We start from the raw sequence: 17,853 nt of genomic DNA, 5'->3' as shown, positions 1-17,853 counted from the left end.
AGTACAACATTAAATAGTCTAGAAGTACCTAGAATCCAGCCTGACACACAGTAAGCCCTTAACGAATGCTGGTTACTAACAGGAACGGTGTTGTTGAAAAGTCCTGCCATAACAATATCCTGTACCTTTTGGAGGTCAAGTGTAAAGTTTATTTACAGATATTCATTGAGCTTTTACCGTGGGTAGGGGCCTATGCTAGATATTGCTTCCTTGTGCAGAAAGAAAAGTTAATTTCCAATTATTCTAGAGGTGAAGCAATGAAGAAGCCAACGTGTGCTCTAACGCCTTCTTAGATTCAATGCGCCGAAGAGTCCCCTTTTAGGAATAAAACACCCCCGTGCACCATGTCAGCTGGTCCTCACGGCTGATTAGAGGCGGCAATCCTGCCCGTACTGTACGGGTGGGAAACCGCGGCACAAGGGTTGAGCCACCCGCCCTCCGGTGGAGCTGGGACAGCGGCATCGTCCCACCCCCCCACCACACTGAGCGCCTTCTGCCTGTGGGACTAAGAAGCAGGACCCCCGGGGACTCACAACGGCCCAGCCCAAGCCTCACACGCGGCCAACACCTTCCCGTTGAGAAGCACCAGCAAGGCAGCGGCCGGCTGAGGAGACAGGGCGGGCGTGCACTCACCATCGGCTTCTGGTGGGAGGGGCCGGGGATGGACACGCCGCTGCTCGTGGTCACGGCCTTCCTGGTCACCTGCACATACACCTTCCCGTGGTCTTTGGAGACGAGGCAGTGGTAGAGGTCGTCGTACTTGACTTCCAGGAAAATGGCCTCCCGGTCTAGGTCGTCTCCGCTTTTCAGGAAGTAGACGGCCTTGGAGGAAATGAGCACGCAGTAGCTGTCGATGTTCTCCACGGCTATGAAGCTGCGGAGAAAGAGGCGGGGTGAGGAGGGCACGCAGAGCTTCGCCAGCTGCTCCTCGAGGCTGAGGCTGTAGGAGGGGGGCCCGAGGCTCCGACCTGGAAGCCAGGCTCCCTCCCTCACGACACCTTGGGCAGGTGGCTCACCCACTCTGAGCCTCCATCTCCTTGTGTGTAAACCAGGCATAAAAAAAGTGACACTGGCCTCTCAGGGCTGCTGTGAGGCCAATGTGTAAAGCACAGAGCCCTTACACAGGGGGGTTCCATAATATGACCAAGTGAATCAACGGGAGAAACAATTTTATGGCCTTTTTATAGCCTAAGGCTTAGAGAAAACCGTAGCAGTGCTTTGTTGGGCAGAAGAGAAGAAGGAAATACAGTGCTTTGAAATGCTGACCGAAGCAGCAGCTGAGAAGGTTCACAGGGAAGGCGGGGTGGGGGAGGGGCAGCCACAGGGCTGGAAGTCGTGGGCAGGGGTGGTGGTGATGGACTCGGGGAAAGCGGAAGCGGATGGGTCACCAACCTAGGCGCCGCGAGAGGACGGCACGCCTTCTCCAGGTGCGCACCTATGTCCACTTCCTTTTTGTCACAGTTCTAGTAAGAGGTCACCTGGTCTCAGCTCAGCACCTCCAGGGACAGGGGACGCACTGGTGAGACCACCACCGCGTTCTCAGAACTCAACTGTTAGAGAGTGCTTTTCTAGGTAAAGCTGGAATCTTGATTTCCATAAACTCTCTGTCATCACTTCTAGGGGCTTCAGGGCCACTCAGAAAAAAAAAACTCTTCTTCCCTGGAGCCCCAGATTTAAAGTGGAAATTTATGCACGTCAAAGCTCTCAGCTCGGCTACTGAATGAAGAGCAGTGACCCTTGGAAACTGCCGTGACAGCTCTCCCAGGCCTGGCTGCCTCCGTCGCATCTTGTGACAGCCTTCCACAATGGGGCGGCCACGTCGGGGGACAGCGCAGGGGAGCGGGTGACAGCAAGAATACTAAGAGCTGACGACAGGCTGGCTGTCAGGCCCCGGCCCCCTGGGACGTGATGTCCGGAGAGGAATTGCCACACCGCAGTTGCCTGGAGCCGCGGCTCCCCTGGAACGGCTCAGGGACCGGGTCCCAGGATGGCTTTGTTCCACGGTCAGCAGTCGCCAAACTCTGCTGGGATGGAGCAGGCCTGCCTGCTGCTGGACAAGCCGGTCCTCTCTCAGTCCCAAGCTGGCGCCAGGGTCCCTGCTCACCTCTGGGCTTAGAGAGCCCCCCATTCTGAACACGCCTTGTCTCTCAGCCCAAGGATTCACGAGTTCTCTCTGAAGCTTCCCGAGAAACACGCCCACCCTGCGCCCACTTCTGAAGGCTTCCTCGCTTACCGTCAAGAGCACTGCCAAGCAACTACTTGTTCTCATTTTGTTTCCCAGACAGGTATTTGACTCTCTGACTAAGCTGATGTAAGAGTGGGGTCCACACCCCACGCCCCCCGTGTCTCCCTGGGCACCCACCACTGAGTCGGCCACCTCCTCAGTACTCAGTGAAAATATGCCTGGTTCCAGCTGCCATTTTAATTACAGCCTCACATGACAAAAATTGGGGTTTATTGTTCTATTCTAACTGGTTGGCAATGCCAAGAATGTAGACTTGTAAAGTCTCAAGGCCAAAATTAGAAATACCCAGCCGCTTTTGGTGTTCAGGCCACTTAGCACGGAACTTCCCATATCCCAGGCTCTGACAGTATCCAGGGGGCAGCAGGTATCATTTAAAGAAACCAACAGAAATCTCAAATAGCCGGTCCAGGGGAAGAAAAGGTGACAGAAAGAGGCAGAGACACAGAGAGAGATGAAAAAAGCTTCCAGACAAAGAGAGGAAGGATCACAGGACCAGCTAGAACTTGCTGGGAAACTAGCTTAAAAACTGAAAATGGCCTAGGACTTCTGAGCACAGGGGGGCCGGGCACATGGCGACCGAGGCTGTAATGGGCTTTCAAAGGAGATCCCCGAAGTTGGCCACCGCAATTAGGGTGAGAGCAGCACGTGCATTAAAAATCCAATAGCGACTGTTACCTTTCCTCTGGTCCAGCACAAAATGGGGTACTTCTATCCCATCACCCGTGCCTCCACTCTCACCCTGTTTAGTACCCGCTGTCTGACATTTATGCACAGCCTCTATAAGGGCCAAGGCCTTTCCATCTGGGCAGCTGCTCTTACACCCGGGCCGACTGGCTGACACTATTAATTAGTGCCCTTTCCAAACTGGACTTCTTTAAAACAGACCCCCTTCCAAGAGGCCACAGACAGTGCAAAGTCCTCCATCAGGCCAGAACAACTTCTGTTCTGGGTGGAAGGAAGGAGGAAGGGTGGCTCTGAGCTGGGATGCTCTAGTGAAAGCTGCTCTGCACAGTGGTGGAAGCGCAGGCCGAGCGGGCAGGGAGACCCACCAGGCTGGGCCAGCTGCTGTCTCTGCGGCTCAGTTTCTTCATCTGATAGAGATCATGCTACCTGCCGTCACAAAGTCAGTAAATCCATGGGCAAAAAATTCATGGCCGGGCCTCCCTGGTGGCGCAGGGGTTAAGAATCCGCCTGCCAATGCAGGGGACATGGATTCGAGCCCTGGTCCGGGAAGGTCCCACATGCCGCGGAGCAACTAAGCCCGTGCGCCACAACTACTGAGCCTGCGCTCTAGAGCCCATGAGCCACAACTACTGAAGCCCACGTGCCACAACTACTGAAGCCCGCGCACCACAACTACTGAGCCTGCGCTCTAGAGCCGGCGAGCCACAACTACTGAAGCCCACGTGTCACAACTACTGAAGCCCGTGCGCCACAAGTACTGAGCCTGCACTCTAGAGCCCGTGAGCCACAACTACTGAAGCCCACGTGCCACAACTACTGAAGCCCTCGCGCCTAGAGCCCGAGGTCCGCCACGAGAGAGCCCACCATGGTGAGAGGCCCACGCACCACAAGGAAGAGTAGCCCCCACTCACCGCAACTAGAGAGAGCCCACGCACAGCAATGAAGACCCAACACAGCCAAAAATAAGTAATAAATAATAAATAAATAAATAAATAAAATTTCACGTCCATTACAGAAACATGAGGGGAGAGGAGCAGTCTGTAAATGTGTACAGGTCTCTATTCTGTGAGCCCAGGGGCCCCATTCGTACCCTGAAGCTAATACAGACGGTAATTTTTGGACATTTACATGAAATGTTCTTGTCTTTTCAAATCAAAAGCAGCCAAGGGTCTAAGTGAAAGGAGGGGAAAGGGAGACAGCGGGGCCTCAGCTGGAGAGCCAGGGTCCCAGACCACGGTCTGAGCAAGAACCCAGACACTGACTTCGCCAACAGCGTCTCTCTCTCCATTTTCCCCCTGATGCTCCCCTGGAACTCCCACAACCAGTGACCAAGACTTTGGGTTTCATCATTACAGCATACATTTTTTAAAAAACAAAATCTGGAAACCACAACAAAGAATAATTAAAACTGAGCTCCAGATTACGGGTCCCCTCCTGTAATGGAGACCAGCCCCACACCTGTCACTGAGAGAGAGGAACCAAAACCAAGGGGGCAAGAGAAGCCGAACCAATGAGTGCACTCAGCGCTTCTCTGCCCATCTGCCCCCGCCTCTGTCCCTTTGTCGTCAAAGCCCGGTGTCCCCCTCCCTGCCTGGCCGTCCCCTGCAAAGGTCTGTGCTCCACAGCCTTTCATTTGCGTCACTTGAGAGGCTCAGGGTTTCGTCCAGAGTGGCAGCGGCTATGGCCTCACACGAGCTGAGTCTAGACACGGGGCTCTCCACTCTTCATCCCCCGTACCCACCTCACTTCACGCAGGGCTGCTCTTGGCTCATGGATGAGTGACCACTGCAAACCCCCGTGGGATGACATGGGGAGGAAAGCCATGTGGTCTCAGGTCGATCGTGAGTGTGTCCTTCTACCCTCTGACCTATTATTAATTCGGAGGAAGAATGAAAAAATGCGGCCAGAGACACACAGCCTCTGGATACGCTTCAAATATGAAGAACGAGAGAAGCTGCCCGGTGCTCTGTAGACACTGCGAATGATTCTATAAAAAAACAGGCGGGGACTCCCCTGGTGGCGCAGTGGCTCAGAATCCGCCTGCCAATGCAGGGGACACGGGTTCGAGCCCTGGTCCGGGAAGGTCCCACATGTCGTGGAGCAACTAAGCCCGTGAGCCACAACTGGTGAGCCTGCGCTCTGGAGCCCACGTGCCACAAAACAAAAAACAAAAAACAGGATTTTTAGACATTGGCTAAAAGTTTCACTTATAACTCTCCTTTAAGGAGAGAAAGAGGACATTCTGACCTTGGGATCAACTTCAGAAAGTGTCTTCTGAGAGAAAGGAAAGCTGTGGCACGTGGCTTACACCATTCTCCAAGATGACAGGTTCTAACAGTGGGTGAACCCGGCAAGGTTCAATGCCGCAGAAGTAGCACCCACTACGACAAACAATATCTCAAACCACGATACCACAGGGTATTCTCATCAACACCAATGGCATGACCAACAACAGCTTCAACCCTCTCGCTCTGTGGCAGGTAGAAATGTTGCCTCCAAGCCCCACGGCTGCTGTGCCATTGGAACCAGCCAATCTTAGGTGCCAACTGGCTCTGTCACCAGCCACATGGTTTGGCTCAGAGTTTCTTGCCGTAACGTGTAGAGCGAGGGTCATCATATCTCCTCTTAGGGCCACTGTGATGCTTAGAACTGATCTACATGCCCAACTAATGGTGGCTATTGTTATTTCTTTCTTTTGTTGAGAACAGATGCTAAGTTATCCTAATCCTGTGGGGAAGGTCCCCTTGCAAGTCTACTACAGATCCTTGCTTCAGCAGGTTGGAAAAATGAGTGACCCTCTAAGAGACCACAAGGAAACAGGCTCAGGACCAATTATTGCTCCTTAGGGAGAGAGAAATCTGCCAATTGTTTCAATTACCCTTTTCAATTGATTTCTTTCTTTTTCTCCCACTCTTTTTTTTTTTGCTTTATTAACTCTATTTATATATGTTTATTTTCCTCACTTTGTAGGCATTTCAAAATCATAAGAGTTCAGAGCTGTCTTACTCCAGGAGTGCTCCTAGAACAGGCTCCTGCCCCGCACGTGTCACTCCCCAAGTCCAGGTGTGACCCCACACCTGTGTCTGAGCCTGGGGTCTTTCAGAGCGTCTCGGCACACACGTCCCATGGGTCCTCACACTCAGCACGGCCTCTCGAATCCTGTCCTCCTCCAGCACCGCCCCTCGCAGTTGATGGCATCTCCATCCAACCGACCAGGCAAGCAGCCCTCGAGTCCCTCTCAGCCCCACCCCTCACTCAGCTTCTAAACCTGGTCAGTCTACTGACTGTACTGACGCCTGCCTCCCTGTCCCCTCTCCCCCTCTTCTCTGCCAGTCTGCACTCACCTGGATCACTCCCAGGGCCTCCTAAGTGCTTTCCTGCCCCCAGTCTCTCCAACTCTGATCCCTTTCTCTGTTGCTGTCAAGGTTACATTTTTAACGTCATTTTGAGTGAGATCCTCTTCAAAATCTCACCACTGCCTACAGGAAGCCGTTACGGCTCTCAGAATCTGTATGGACACCAAGGGGGGAAGGGGGAATTTAAAAAAAAGGCTCTCAGAACCTGGCCTTGTAACCCACCTTTCCAGCTTTCCAACCTCCGCTCCTTCCCTCCCACACATGTGCTGCCACCACACCCAGCTAACTGGAGTCCCCCCAGAAATGCCGCTAACTCTCCTGCCTCTGAGCCTTTGCCCGGCACTCTTCTCTGCATACATGCCTGTCTCTCTTCTCGGCCCATTTCTCCTTGTGCTGCAGGACCAGATCAACTGCCAACAGCCTTCCCTGGCTTTCTAGGCACAAATTAATAACTTGCCCTTGTGGTCCCATAACACATAGCCCATACTTCTATTTTAAAAGCGATCACATATTTATAAATAGTTGGTAATACTGTCTGCTTCTCCTGCTAGACTGTGAACTTGTCCTGGGACATAGTAGGATTCAATAAATTCATGTGTTATGTAGTCTCAGAAAATAACAATGAATTTACGTTGTAGGGTCCAATGGAATTTGCCAGTGCACAACTTTGGATGTTGCATGTATTTTACCCAGTGGTAAAGATAAAGAATTCTCTCAGAAGTCTTGATTTAACTTGTTAAAGATTTAGCAAGCCACTAACTTTCCCTTCCTTCCTTCCTTCCTTCCTTCCTCCCTCCCTCCCTCCATCCATCCCTTTCTTCCTATTGAAGTATAGTCGATTTACAATATTGTGTTAGTTTCAGGTGTATAGCAAAGACAAGCCATTAACTTTTATCAGAGTAGCTGGATAATCCACCAAATTAAAGTTTTAATTTAGTGGCATATCAAAGAATATCCAATTTCCTAAGTGTCAAAGGTTATTGGTAGATTATTTCCTGGTTTAGAAGACGGAAGCCAATGAATTCTATCCCACTTCTCAAAAGGTCTGATCTTTTGTTTTTGTTTTGAGACTGCATATATTACTATAAGCTTTTTATTTACAATTATATGCTATTAGAATCAACACTATAACGTGTGCTCAAAATAAAAAATTCTGATTTCTATCTCTATCTGCAATTTCTCAAGAAGGATAGACAGGATACAAAATATATAAACAGTATGTTTACAAAGGGGGCAAGAAAGGAGAATTTTTTTTTTTTTTTTTTTTGGCGGTACGCAGGCCTCTCACTGCTGCGGCCTCTCCCGTTGCGGAGCACAGGCTCCGGACGCGCAGGCTCAGCGGCCATGGCTCACAGGCCCAGCCGCTCTACAGCATGTAGGGATCTTCCCGGACCGGGGCACGAACCCGTGTCCCCTGCATCGGCAGGCGGACTCTCAACCACTGAGCCACGAGGGAAGCACAAGAAAGGAGAATTTTACTCTTGGTTTTCTTTCTTTCTGTACTCTTTGAATTTGCTAACTATGTACATGAGTTTATTTCATCAAAAAGAGAAAAGACTAACCTGGCTGGTGGGTTTACAGGCTATTTTGGTTTACTTTTTATACTTTTTTTTTGTATTAAAAAAAGATCTGGGCTTCCCTGGTGGCACAGTGGTTGAGAGTCCGCCTGCCGATGCAGGGGACGCGGGTTCGTGCCCCGGTCTGGGAGGATCCCACATGCCGCGGAGCGGCTGGGCCCGGGAGCCATGGCTGCTGAGCCTGTGTGTCCAGAGCCTGTGCTCCGCAACGGGAGAGGCCACAACAGTGAGAGGCCCGCGTACCGCAAAAAAAAAAAAAAAAAAAAAAAAGGATCTCAATAAAGAAAAAGGAGAAAAAAGAAGAGGAGGAACACACTCAAACAGATGGAAATGAGCACACAACCCAAACGGACCAGGGAGCTGCCTGGCTCGGCTGAGATCAAGTGACCCGGGGATCCAGTGACAGCCTCCAAGACACTGACTAGACTCAAGTGGCCTCCTATGGGTGACTTTCAAGTGTCCCCAGAAGGCAAGCACCACCTTCAGAGTCTTGCACGGGAACCACTTCCCAGGTCCTGCTGCCCGTGAAGGGTTCTTAGTTGCTGCTGTTCATTCCTTTTCCTTTCATCTGTACATATACCAGCATATTTCTCTAAAGGATAAGGACTCTTTTTGTTAGCACAGTCACAACACTAAAAAATAATGAATAATAATAATTTAAAATGTCAGACATTTAGAAAGGCTCCTAATTTCCAATTAGAACAGGAGCTCTTAATATTCAGGGATCATGGACCCCCACTTCGGCATTCTGGGGAGGCCCATAATCCCCTTCTAAGAATGCTAATTTTAAATGCATAAAATAAAATGCTTAGGATTACAAAGGAAGTCAGTTATATTTAAATATATCTATCGAAATATTAAAATTGGGATAGAGAACTGAAAGCTTCTTTTTTAAAGCATAAAATAGTATCTAAAAAAAAATCTCACAAATACTATTTCCTAAAACTACATTTTAAAAATATAATCTAATTGTCACATAACCTCCAGAAAACAGTATGTCTGGGCAGCTACTTAGGTCATGTGCATTGCTTGTAAGCACTTTTTTGGAAAAGGTAAAGAGCCACCCTAGTGGTTACATTGCTAGTATGTAACTTGGTCTGTGATGGTGTATTGGAAATAAAATAGGTACTCCTTTCTTTCTTTTCTTTCTTTCTTTCTTTTTTTTTTTAATGAGAATGAGGTTTCTGTCTACAGACTAGACACTAGTTACAGAGAAAAATTAACTTAATAAATAGAACAGATTTCACTTTAACATCATCTTAACCCAGGATCCGATTTCAGAACCAAACTTAAGAAAAATGGAAAGTAATGGCAATTTTGTAACATAACAGAGGAACATTTGATTCATTCGAAACTGAAGCCTTTTCAGTTGGCCAGACCTTAAATCATATGTCAGCAACTATCTTTTTAATACTAATTAATTAAATAAAATAAAAAATTAAATGAAACTTGATCTGGGAGAACAAAGTTGAAGTAACCATGGCACTGTGGACTTCGTGGGGTTTTCACTACATCAGGAAGTAATTACACAATATTTTCCAGAAGTGAAACAGTGAGTCTAACTGGAAAAAAATGTGGAAACATTTAGTTAGAACAGTAGGGCAAGGTATTAAAGAGCCTTTTAAGGGGTTAACTCTGAAGGAAAATATGCAAATAATTGGGTCTTTAAACATGTTTTTAATTACGATTCCAGGATAAAAGGCAGGTATTCTATGGCACTCCTGTGCTTCTCCTGAAAACGCCTTTCTTGCAGAGGGATGCCTCCAACATTCACGTCACCGTGAAGACCCAGCCTGACAACCGAGGATACTTCAGAGGAACATTTGCCAGGTCCCCGATGACTTCTTCCCTGTACACTGAGGAAGGCTACAGTCATGTGGCTTCTTCAACATTCACTGGCAAGATTTAACCCACAAACTTGGGTAGAGACACATGGTTTTCATCTTAAGAGTCAAAAGTCATTCACGCCAACATCTTTTCCTAGTTCTTATTAATTTTAAGAGTTTCATGAAATCTGTTTTACTGACTTCATTTTGATTTCGGTTTTCAGCTTTCCATGGCTCTGTTTTCAATGCATGGGTCTCACTGGGAGCAAGCCTATGTTAGCTGTAGTACACAATTTCTCCCTGTGTTCTTGGCATATGTCATCCTATTGAAAATGAATTCACAAGGACCAAGGTTTGACTTGAAAATGAATTTCACAAGGTTTCACTTGAATAAGGGTGAGTGGGAAAGAAAATTAGAAGCACAATGTACAATAACTCTCCAACTATCATTCATTCAACAAATATTTGTTGAGTGCCTAGTATGTGCCAGGCACTGTTCCATGTACTAAGGATTCTTCAATGAATGGAACAGACAAAAACTGCGGCCCTCATGGAGCTGCCATTCTAGTAGACTCTGCACCATGTCCCGCTACACCTGAGGAATGACTCTCTGAGCCTCAGATCCAAAGGCCAAAAGTTACATTAGCAAAGTGGTATATGGGGCAGCCATGGCACCAAATCCTCACCGAAGGCAGGCAGGAATATAAAGCCCTCCCTGGAGTGAAACACTGGGGATTCTGGTTATTGGAGTGATGGCCAGAGCTGAGGCTAGACCAAAAGAGCAGACAGATGTATGCTATGGACAGAATTATGTCCCCACCTATTTGGAGCAAGGAAGTAATGAAGGTTAAATGAGGTCATAAGGCTGGGGCCCTGATTCTATAGGAGACACCAGAGATCTTGCTCACCCTTTCTCTGCCATGTGAGGACACAGCCAGAAGGTGGCTGTCTGCAAGCCAAGAAGAGAGCCTGCACCAGGAACCAACTCAGCCAGCACCTTGATCTTGGACTTCCCAGCCTCAGACTATGAGAAATAATTTTTTGTTCTCTTAAGTCACTCAGTCAACGGTATTTTGTTATGGCAGCCTGAGCTGACTACGATAATGTAATACACCTCCATCACTGAGAGACTTTCCAATAACACTGCAGGGAGCTTGAGTTACAGAAAACACATCTAGGAAGACGCCATCCCACGCAGCAAGCAACAAATGAATTCTGGATTTGACTTTTGATATCCCCGTTCAAATACTGCTACAAAACTATGAGATGAGGTTAGCTTAACAGCATTTCTAACAATGACACTGAAGGCTCTCCTGAGAGCTAACCTCTACTTCAGATATCTTCCACCAACCAAAAAACATTCATGGTCCTCTGAACCCTCCCTAGCTTGCTTTATCTTAAGAGAGATAAATAAGCATTAAGAGAAATTAAACTAGTATTTTTCTACTTATCAGGCAGAACTAATTGCTTTCTCTGGACTGTGTTTCTAACGCCTAGTTAGGTTACACAGCATTTTACGCTAAAAGAGTCTCTGCAGAATATCCTATAATAGTGATATACTGAATTCTACCACATCAACTAGGAAAAACTTCACTAACTGAAAATATAACAAGATCCTAAGTATATAAGGCTCCACATTCAAAGAATAACAAAACAACCTTAAGAACATTGCATTTCCAAAATTTTCAGCTACCAGTTGTTTGTTGTTTATCTGTTTTGTTTTACTAGCATTCTGCGGCAAACAACAAAACACCAAAGTTTAGGCAAGTTTTACAGGGCAAAAAACCTTTAGATGGAGAACATTTTATCTTCTCTTTTTGAACTAATTAGAAAGAGATTGCCAACGTTAAGGTCCCGCTATGGAACTCAGTTTGAGAACCATTGTTATATCTGAATCTATAAAACATCTGGGCCAAGGAATCTTGTTGACCAGTTCCAAGGCCTAAGAGTCACAGTGATACTCAGATCGGACAGAAACTTCTCAGACTCAAAGCCAGAAAAGACAACGTGGTGAACCAAAAGGGCTGGTGTCCCACGGCCCCAACTTACAATTCGTCTTGTATGTTGTCTGTTAGCTTGAAGAGCTGCTCCTGCCCTTCGGCCTGGCTCTCAGAATAGCGGGGAAGCAGGCCCTGGGGCCCTGTGCAGCACCGTGGTTTCCGTACCCTCTGTGCTTGGGTCCTAGGTGGGGAAATGGACAAAAAGCAAAGAGGTTAAGTGTGAAACGTCAAAATGATTTCCCTTCCTTCCTCGTCTCAGATAAAAACGCCACTTAATACAGGACATACTCTAAATCTGGTGACTGGAATTAAACTACATTTAGTACCACCCGTGAATGCACTAGAAGAAAGTGGTTAAAGACTCCAATTTTGAACAAGAACCTCACCGCTGCCATTTTCTAGCTATGTGATCATGGACAAGTCAGTTAACTTCTTCAACCCTCAGTTCCAGTTCTCTATGTAAAATAGGATGATGACACCCGCCTCACAGGACTGCCGTGAAGATCAAACAAAATCATGCCCATCAAGTCCATGTTTGACAGAATGCAGGCTATCTACCAACAGTGGCTCTTGTTATTGTTATTATTACTGGACTTCCACTTGGTCACACTCTATTTTTCTAGGAATCTCTTCAGGAGAGGCACCTCTGGACTTGTAAAGGGTCAGGAAGAAGAGTGAGAGGCTTTGGCATGAGTCAGAACACACCAAGCTTCTCAGCTTCTTCTAGGATGAGCTCAGCTGCCTGGGTGTAGGGTGAGGGACACACAGTGATCACAGGAGGGAGAAGAAAGGCTCCATGGACTGGTCCCAGGCCACAGTCTGGGATTCTGCAGCGGCTCTCACTCATGGCCCTCAGCTGTCCGTTGCCCAAAAGGAATCTGCTTTGCTATGGCTTTCAGGGTAGGCTGATGTTGTCTTTTTCCACAAACCATATACAGGGTAATTGATAAGTACTTTTTGGTGTTTTCCTAGAAACAGGAGTCCATATTTGTTTTGGAAAGGCTGTGCATATTTCAGATGACTGATAGGAGTGTGCCTGGTCTGTCCTCGGCCTTGTACTTGGTGTACTTTTCATTATTTGTTCCTGGATTCCATTGAAGCAAAACACCCCTCTCTAGACATATCTACAAGCGAGGCCTAGGTTTACACACTGAATCAGCACTCCAGGATTGTGTGCTAACAGCAGTGGAAAGACTTACTTGCAAGGGCAGAGAAGTGCCTGGTGGGTGAATCAGGGTAAAGATATGGACAGAAACAGTCAGCGGGTTAGCTGCAAACCTGGGAGGACGCAAAGCCCTCCTGGGCCCATGTCAACACTCCGCCTAACAGGCCATGCTGCCTCAAGTCCCAGACCTGGGTAATGCTTGACATGGGCTGGAAAACCAGACATCCAGTGATAATGTTTTAAAAGCTCAGTAATAAGGATGCCCCAAGTGCTACTAATTGTGTTCAAGTGAGACTAAAAAGAAGCTTCGACCATCTGCACCAAGGGAAGGGGTAAACAACCCAAGTTTATTGATATATTAATATATTCACATATTCCTGCTGTGCACAGTCTCAATTCCTTCTCCAGGACTGAGGCCCACTGCTGGCTATTTAGATCCCAACTACTGGTTGAAAATACGGAGGGCAGTGTAGGGAGCCGCTCACAGAGTTCACCCGTCATAGGGAAGCTTGACAACTGCTGGTGTGAGGATGCTGGAAAACACTGTGAGTGAGAGGAACCCAGGGGAAGGAGCGTGGTGTACTTTTCCAGGTAGCTGAGCCCTGTTCTTATCTCCTTGCCCAGCGAAACAGCGATTGTCATTTCAAACACTGTCCAGGACAGGCTAAGAAAGTATCTTTTCCCCAAGGCACCCCTGAAGCTCCTGAAAGAGGTTCGGGCACTGTGGCAGAAGCCCAAAGGCCCCAGGAAGATGTGACAGGCCTGCTCCTCGTCTTTCAATGTAATGTTTCATCCTGACTCCCCGATCTACTGGGAGGTCTGGAGGCTCGGCTTCCACATGCACCCCACATCTCGCTATTTCTCCATCTCTCTCATAACTGACAAGTGATCTCTGGATTTGTAACGGATTGTTACTATAGTCTTATAACTTATTCCTTCTGTTTCCACTCCTGTCCATTCTCCTCACAGGAACGAGAATGACCCTTTCAAAAACAAGTCAGATTCGGTTGTGTGCTCAAAACACATTTGCTTCACATCCCACTTCGATAAAATACTTGCTTATCTGCCTCCCCAACAGGCTGCAAACTATCTTCCCATTTCCAAGGTCCTCCATCCGTGATCAACCACACACCAAGGGAAGGTTGGATATAGAGTTCAGATCCTGCTGCTTGGAGGAGGTCATGCGGCATTCAAGGCTCACTGTTCACAGATACAGGAGAGCGAGTGAGCTTAACTTTGCTGTGGGAGGAAACGAAGCCTCTCTTGTGGTCTTATAAATGTAGGGAATACTTCTAGAAGGGGTGATTTAGACATACTCTCACTAGAAACAGAGCTGGATTAAAGGAATTCTTCCTGTAATCCCCTGCTTCCTTATCATTGTTGGAATCCGAAAAACTATTCTTTCTTCTCCAAAACTTAACTAAAATGTTCAATTCTGAGGTCCAAGTTGAGAGGCTGGGGAGTGTGTGGGTTAAAACCATTTGTATGTGAACAAATTTAGTCCCAAACCTAAGCCAGCAGAAAGTTTAAAGTGATATTCTTCAGTGCGGGCCACAGTGTGATGGGACTGTTTTCTTCATGTATTGACGATGGTCCTGAAAATTCAAGTAACCCTCTGAAACCAGTGTGGCTGTGGTTACGTGGTGGTAACCCTCAATTTGTTCACTCTGGGATTCAGTTAATACAATGTTGGTATCTGAAAAACAGCTGTTAAGTGACTGTTCTTAAGTCACTTTCATGTATGTTCCAGTGAGCCTATGAGCATTTGGAAGGAAAGGACTCGATTCATTTTTGTTGTAAACTGGACTTTAGGACTAGATGCATCATTATCCTCCGTTTAGGGCCCACTATCATCACTGGCCTTTTCTCTGTTTTAAATGATATAATAAACATCTTTGAAACCACTATCCCTAGCACGAAAACCCCATTGTCTGACCATAACTCGAATCTTGTCTGTGTGGTCCTCTGCTGCCCCTCCCCCTCCCTGTCCCTCCTTCTTCCTCGTCTATCTGAGACAGCCACTACTCTGAATCTTGGACTTATCGTTCCTTTACTTTTCTTCTGCACGTAGTCTTATCACATTTCAAAGTATGTTCTGGTATAGTAGTCCTGTTACGTTCTCTGGTTTTCATTGTTTTGGGCTTCTGGAAAAGGATGGCACTGCCTTTTTATGTTTTGGGACTTACTTCTTCCTCCTGAAGTCATATTGCTAAGATTCAATCATTCTTTTGTGTGCAGCTACAATTCACTAATTGTACCGGCTCGTAATTATTCCACTGTATGAATACACCATCATTCACCCAGCTTCCTGTTGATGGCACATGGATCATTTCCATGTTTTGCTCTTACAAACAATGCTGCTATGTACATTCCTGTACCTGTCTCCTGGTGACCCTGGGCGAGAGTTTCTTTGGGTATATATCTAGGAAGTGTTTGCTGGACACACACACAGGGCATGAATGTTCACCTAACAAGATAACTCAAGTTGTTTTCAGAGAGGCTGAACCAGTTTACACACCCACCAACAATGTACTTCAGAGAACCTGGTAAACTATATACCTTCCAACACTTGGTACTGTCCAGGACAGCACTGTCCAGTACACAGCCACTGGCCATGCGTAGCTACTAACACTTGAAATGTGGCCAGTGTGACTAAGGAACTGAATTTAAAATTTTTCTTTCTTTTTTTTTTTTTTTTTTTTTGTGGTACGCGGGCCTCTCACTGTTGTGGCCTCTCCCGTTGCGGAGCACAGGCTCCGGACGCACAGGCTCAGCAGCCGTGGCTCAAGGGCCTAGCCGCTCCGTGGCATGTGGGATCTTCCTGGACCGGGGTACGAACCCGTGTCCCCTGCATCGGAAGGTGGACCCTCAACCACTGCGCCACCAGGGAAGCCCTAAAATTTTTCATTTAAATTAACTCAAATTTAAATTGTGTATTAGATAGCACTGGTCTAGCCCCTTAAATTTTTGCTGCTTGAATGGGTATAAAGTAGCATTTTTTTTTTTTGTGGTACGCGGGCCTCTCACTGTTGTGGCCTCTCCCGTTGCGGAGCACAGGCTCCGCACGCGCAGGCTCAGCGGCCATGGCTCACTGGCGCAGCCGCTCCGCGGCATGTGGGATCTTCCCGGACCGGGGCACGAACCCGTGTCCCCTGAATCGGCAGGCAGACTCTCAACCACTGCGCCACCAGGGAAGCCCTAAAATAGCATTTTGTCTTCTCATGCCCACCTTCCCCTTTCAACCTACAGCATAATGGAGTCCATTAAAAAAGTGGCGCAGACGTGGAGCCCGCACACAGGCACCAGAGCAGAAAGATCAGCTTCTATGCTACTCCTGCCTGTCACTGCTGGACCGTCCTCAGACTATCCTCTGGCTTCCTCTGGTTGCCTTGCTCCTTCTCTCATGATCACCTTCACTGTCAAGATCTGCTGCCTCTTGGGCAGGGTCTTGGGACCACCATCCCGGGGATAACGCATCATTAAACAAGAGGTGGCGAAACTCCACCCACTCACCTCTCATTAGCTGACAGCGTCTCTCACTAACACTCAACACAAAAGAGAGTTTACAGCCGAGTCTGCTTAGTGCATATGCAGCAACCGTGCCTCCACAAACCTTTGTTTAGCCGAAGGGCTGTGGTGCACTTAATTGCTGCCAGCTGGGGGTCTGTCGGCCATTTTAAGCCCTCAGCTGCTGCGGTTTAGAAATTTCACAGTGTATAGAAAGAAGCAGGCCTTCCAGTCAACCAGCTAATCCAAAATGTCAGCACCAAACGAACTTGGGCTTTGAACTCCATGAAAATGTCAGGGAGTTGGCTGTACAGCATGGACGACTCTCCCCCCGGGGAAGGGGCTGCTGATACAGTGGCTGATACACTGCAGATGCCCACCTAGTGGGAGAGATCAATACCGAGCAAGTTTGCATCTGGCCACTGCTATCTGACATACGCTGGAGCCAAAGCCAAAGATCAGAGTAATGGAAACAATCCCTGCCATTTTCTTGAAGCAACAGTAAATCCAAACAAGGTGACACAGGGAGATCTAACCAATTCCATTCTCTTGGTTGATCCTGCCTTTCAGCCTGAGGGTCAACAGTTGGCCAGCTAATATTTGTTCTTTGCTTCCATAATGAGTAACTATGTCATAGTTCTATTAGTTGAAGACAGATGTTGTACACACATACACATACCCCTGTACAGCTTGAGTTAAGATATTAGTTGGTTGAGGAATCTGTCATGGCCAATGTCTATCAACCAAGCGAAGTTCAAAAATAATCAGTAAATGAGGAGAAAGTGTGTGTGTCAAACATGTGACTTCCTAGCTTAACAGAATGTTTATTCAACTGATGAATGCCATCCTCTTTAGGGGCTGTGTGTACTCACCCCAACAAAGTGATGGATTGTTCTTGCATTTACTTTATGTGTGTCCGAGACTTTTGTTTTAATTAAATATTTAACCTGTATATACTGTGCTGGACGGGGCACAAATAATTAAGCTGAGAAGGTCAACCCAGACTATCTCTTTAAATACTACCTGTTGATGAATGACAGCTACAAGACACAGCAAGCCCCCTACCTTCAAGTTGCGAACTTTCAAAGATGCGAACATGCGTTCCATCAGCATCAGGCGTGAGTGACATGGCAGCTCGCCCTCCGTCGCCTGTTGCTGACGATCCTTCAGCTCTACCATCTCCCACCTCCCCTCCCTCCTCCAGTCAGTGACTCCTCTTGCCTGTTCACTCGATGCCAGCCCCTGTAATGCCAGCTGTTGTACTGTACTACTGTGCTTTTCAAGGTACTGTACTGTAAGACTGAAAATGTTTTATTTTTTGTGTTTCTTTTTAATGTATGATTGTGTGCAAAGTATTATAAACCTATTACAGTACCGTACTATATAGCCAATTGTGTTAGTTGGGTACCTAGGCTAATTTCGTTGGACTTAAGAACAAATTGGGCTTACGAACGTGCTCTCAAAGCGGAATTCGTTCGTATGTAGGGGACTTA

At 47.4% G+C, this 17,853-nt stretch overlaps 1 protein-coding gene across 4 annotated transcripts in view; it reads right to left on the bottom strand.

Annotated features, from left to right (window-relative positions):
* The window catches only part of VPS13D (vacuolar protein sorting 13 homolog D), a 246,835-nt gene that overhangs the window by 4,083 nt on the left and 224,899 nt on the right, over positions 1–17,853 (bottom strand). For all 4 annotated transcript variants that reach the window (XM_082615828.1, XM_082615825.1, XM_082615826.1 and 1 more), the window contains 2 exons: positions 11,738–11,869; positions 634–874 (listed from right to left, as the gene is read on the bottom strand). In XM_082615828.1, coding sequence (XP_082471954.1) covers positions 634–874; positions 11,738–11,869 — 373 coding nt within the window. The remainder of the gene's footprint in view (positions 1–633; positions 875–11,737; positions 11,870–17,853) is intronic.

The sequence above is a fragment of the Mesoplodon mirus genome, assembly GCF_964341445.2.
Source record: "Mesoplodon mirus genome assembly, chromosome: 3".
NCBI classification, from domain to species: Eukaryota; Metazoa; Chordata; class Mammalia; order Artiodactyla; family Ziphiidae; genus Mesoplodon; species Mesoplodon mirus.
Note: the sequence above shows the minus strand (reverse complement) of the source record. Positions and strands in the feature narration are given on the sequence as shown.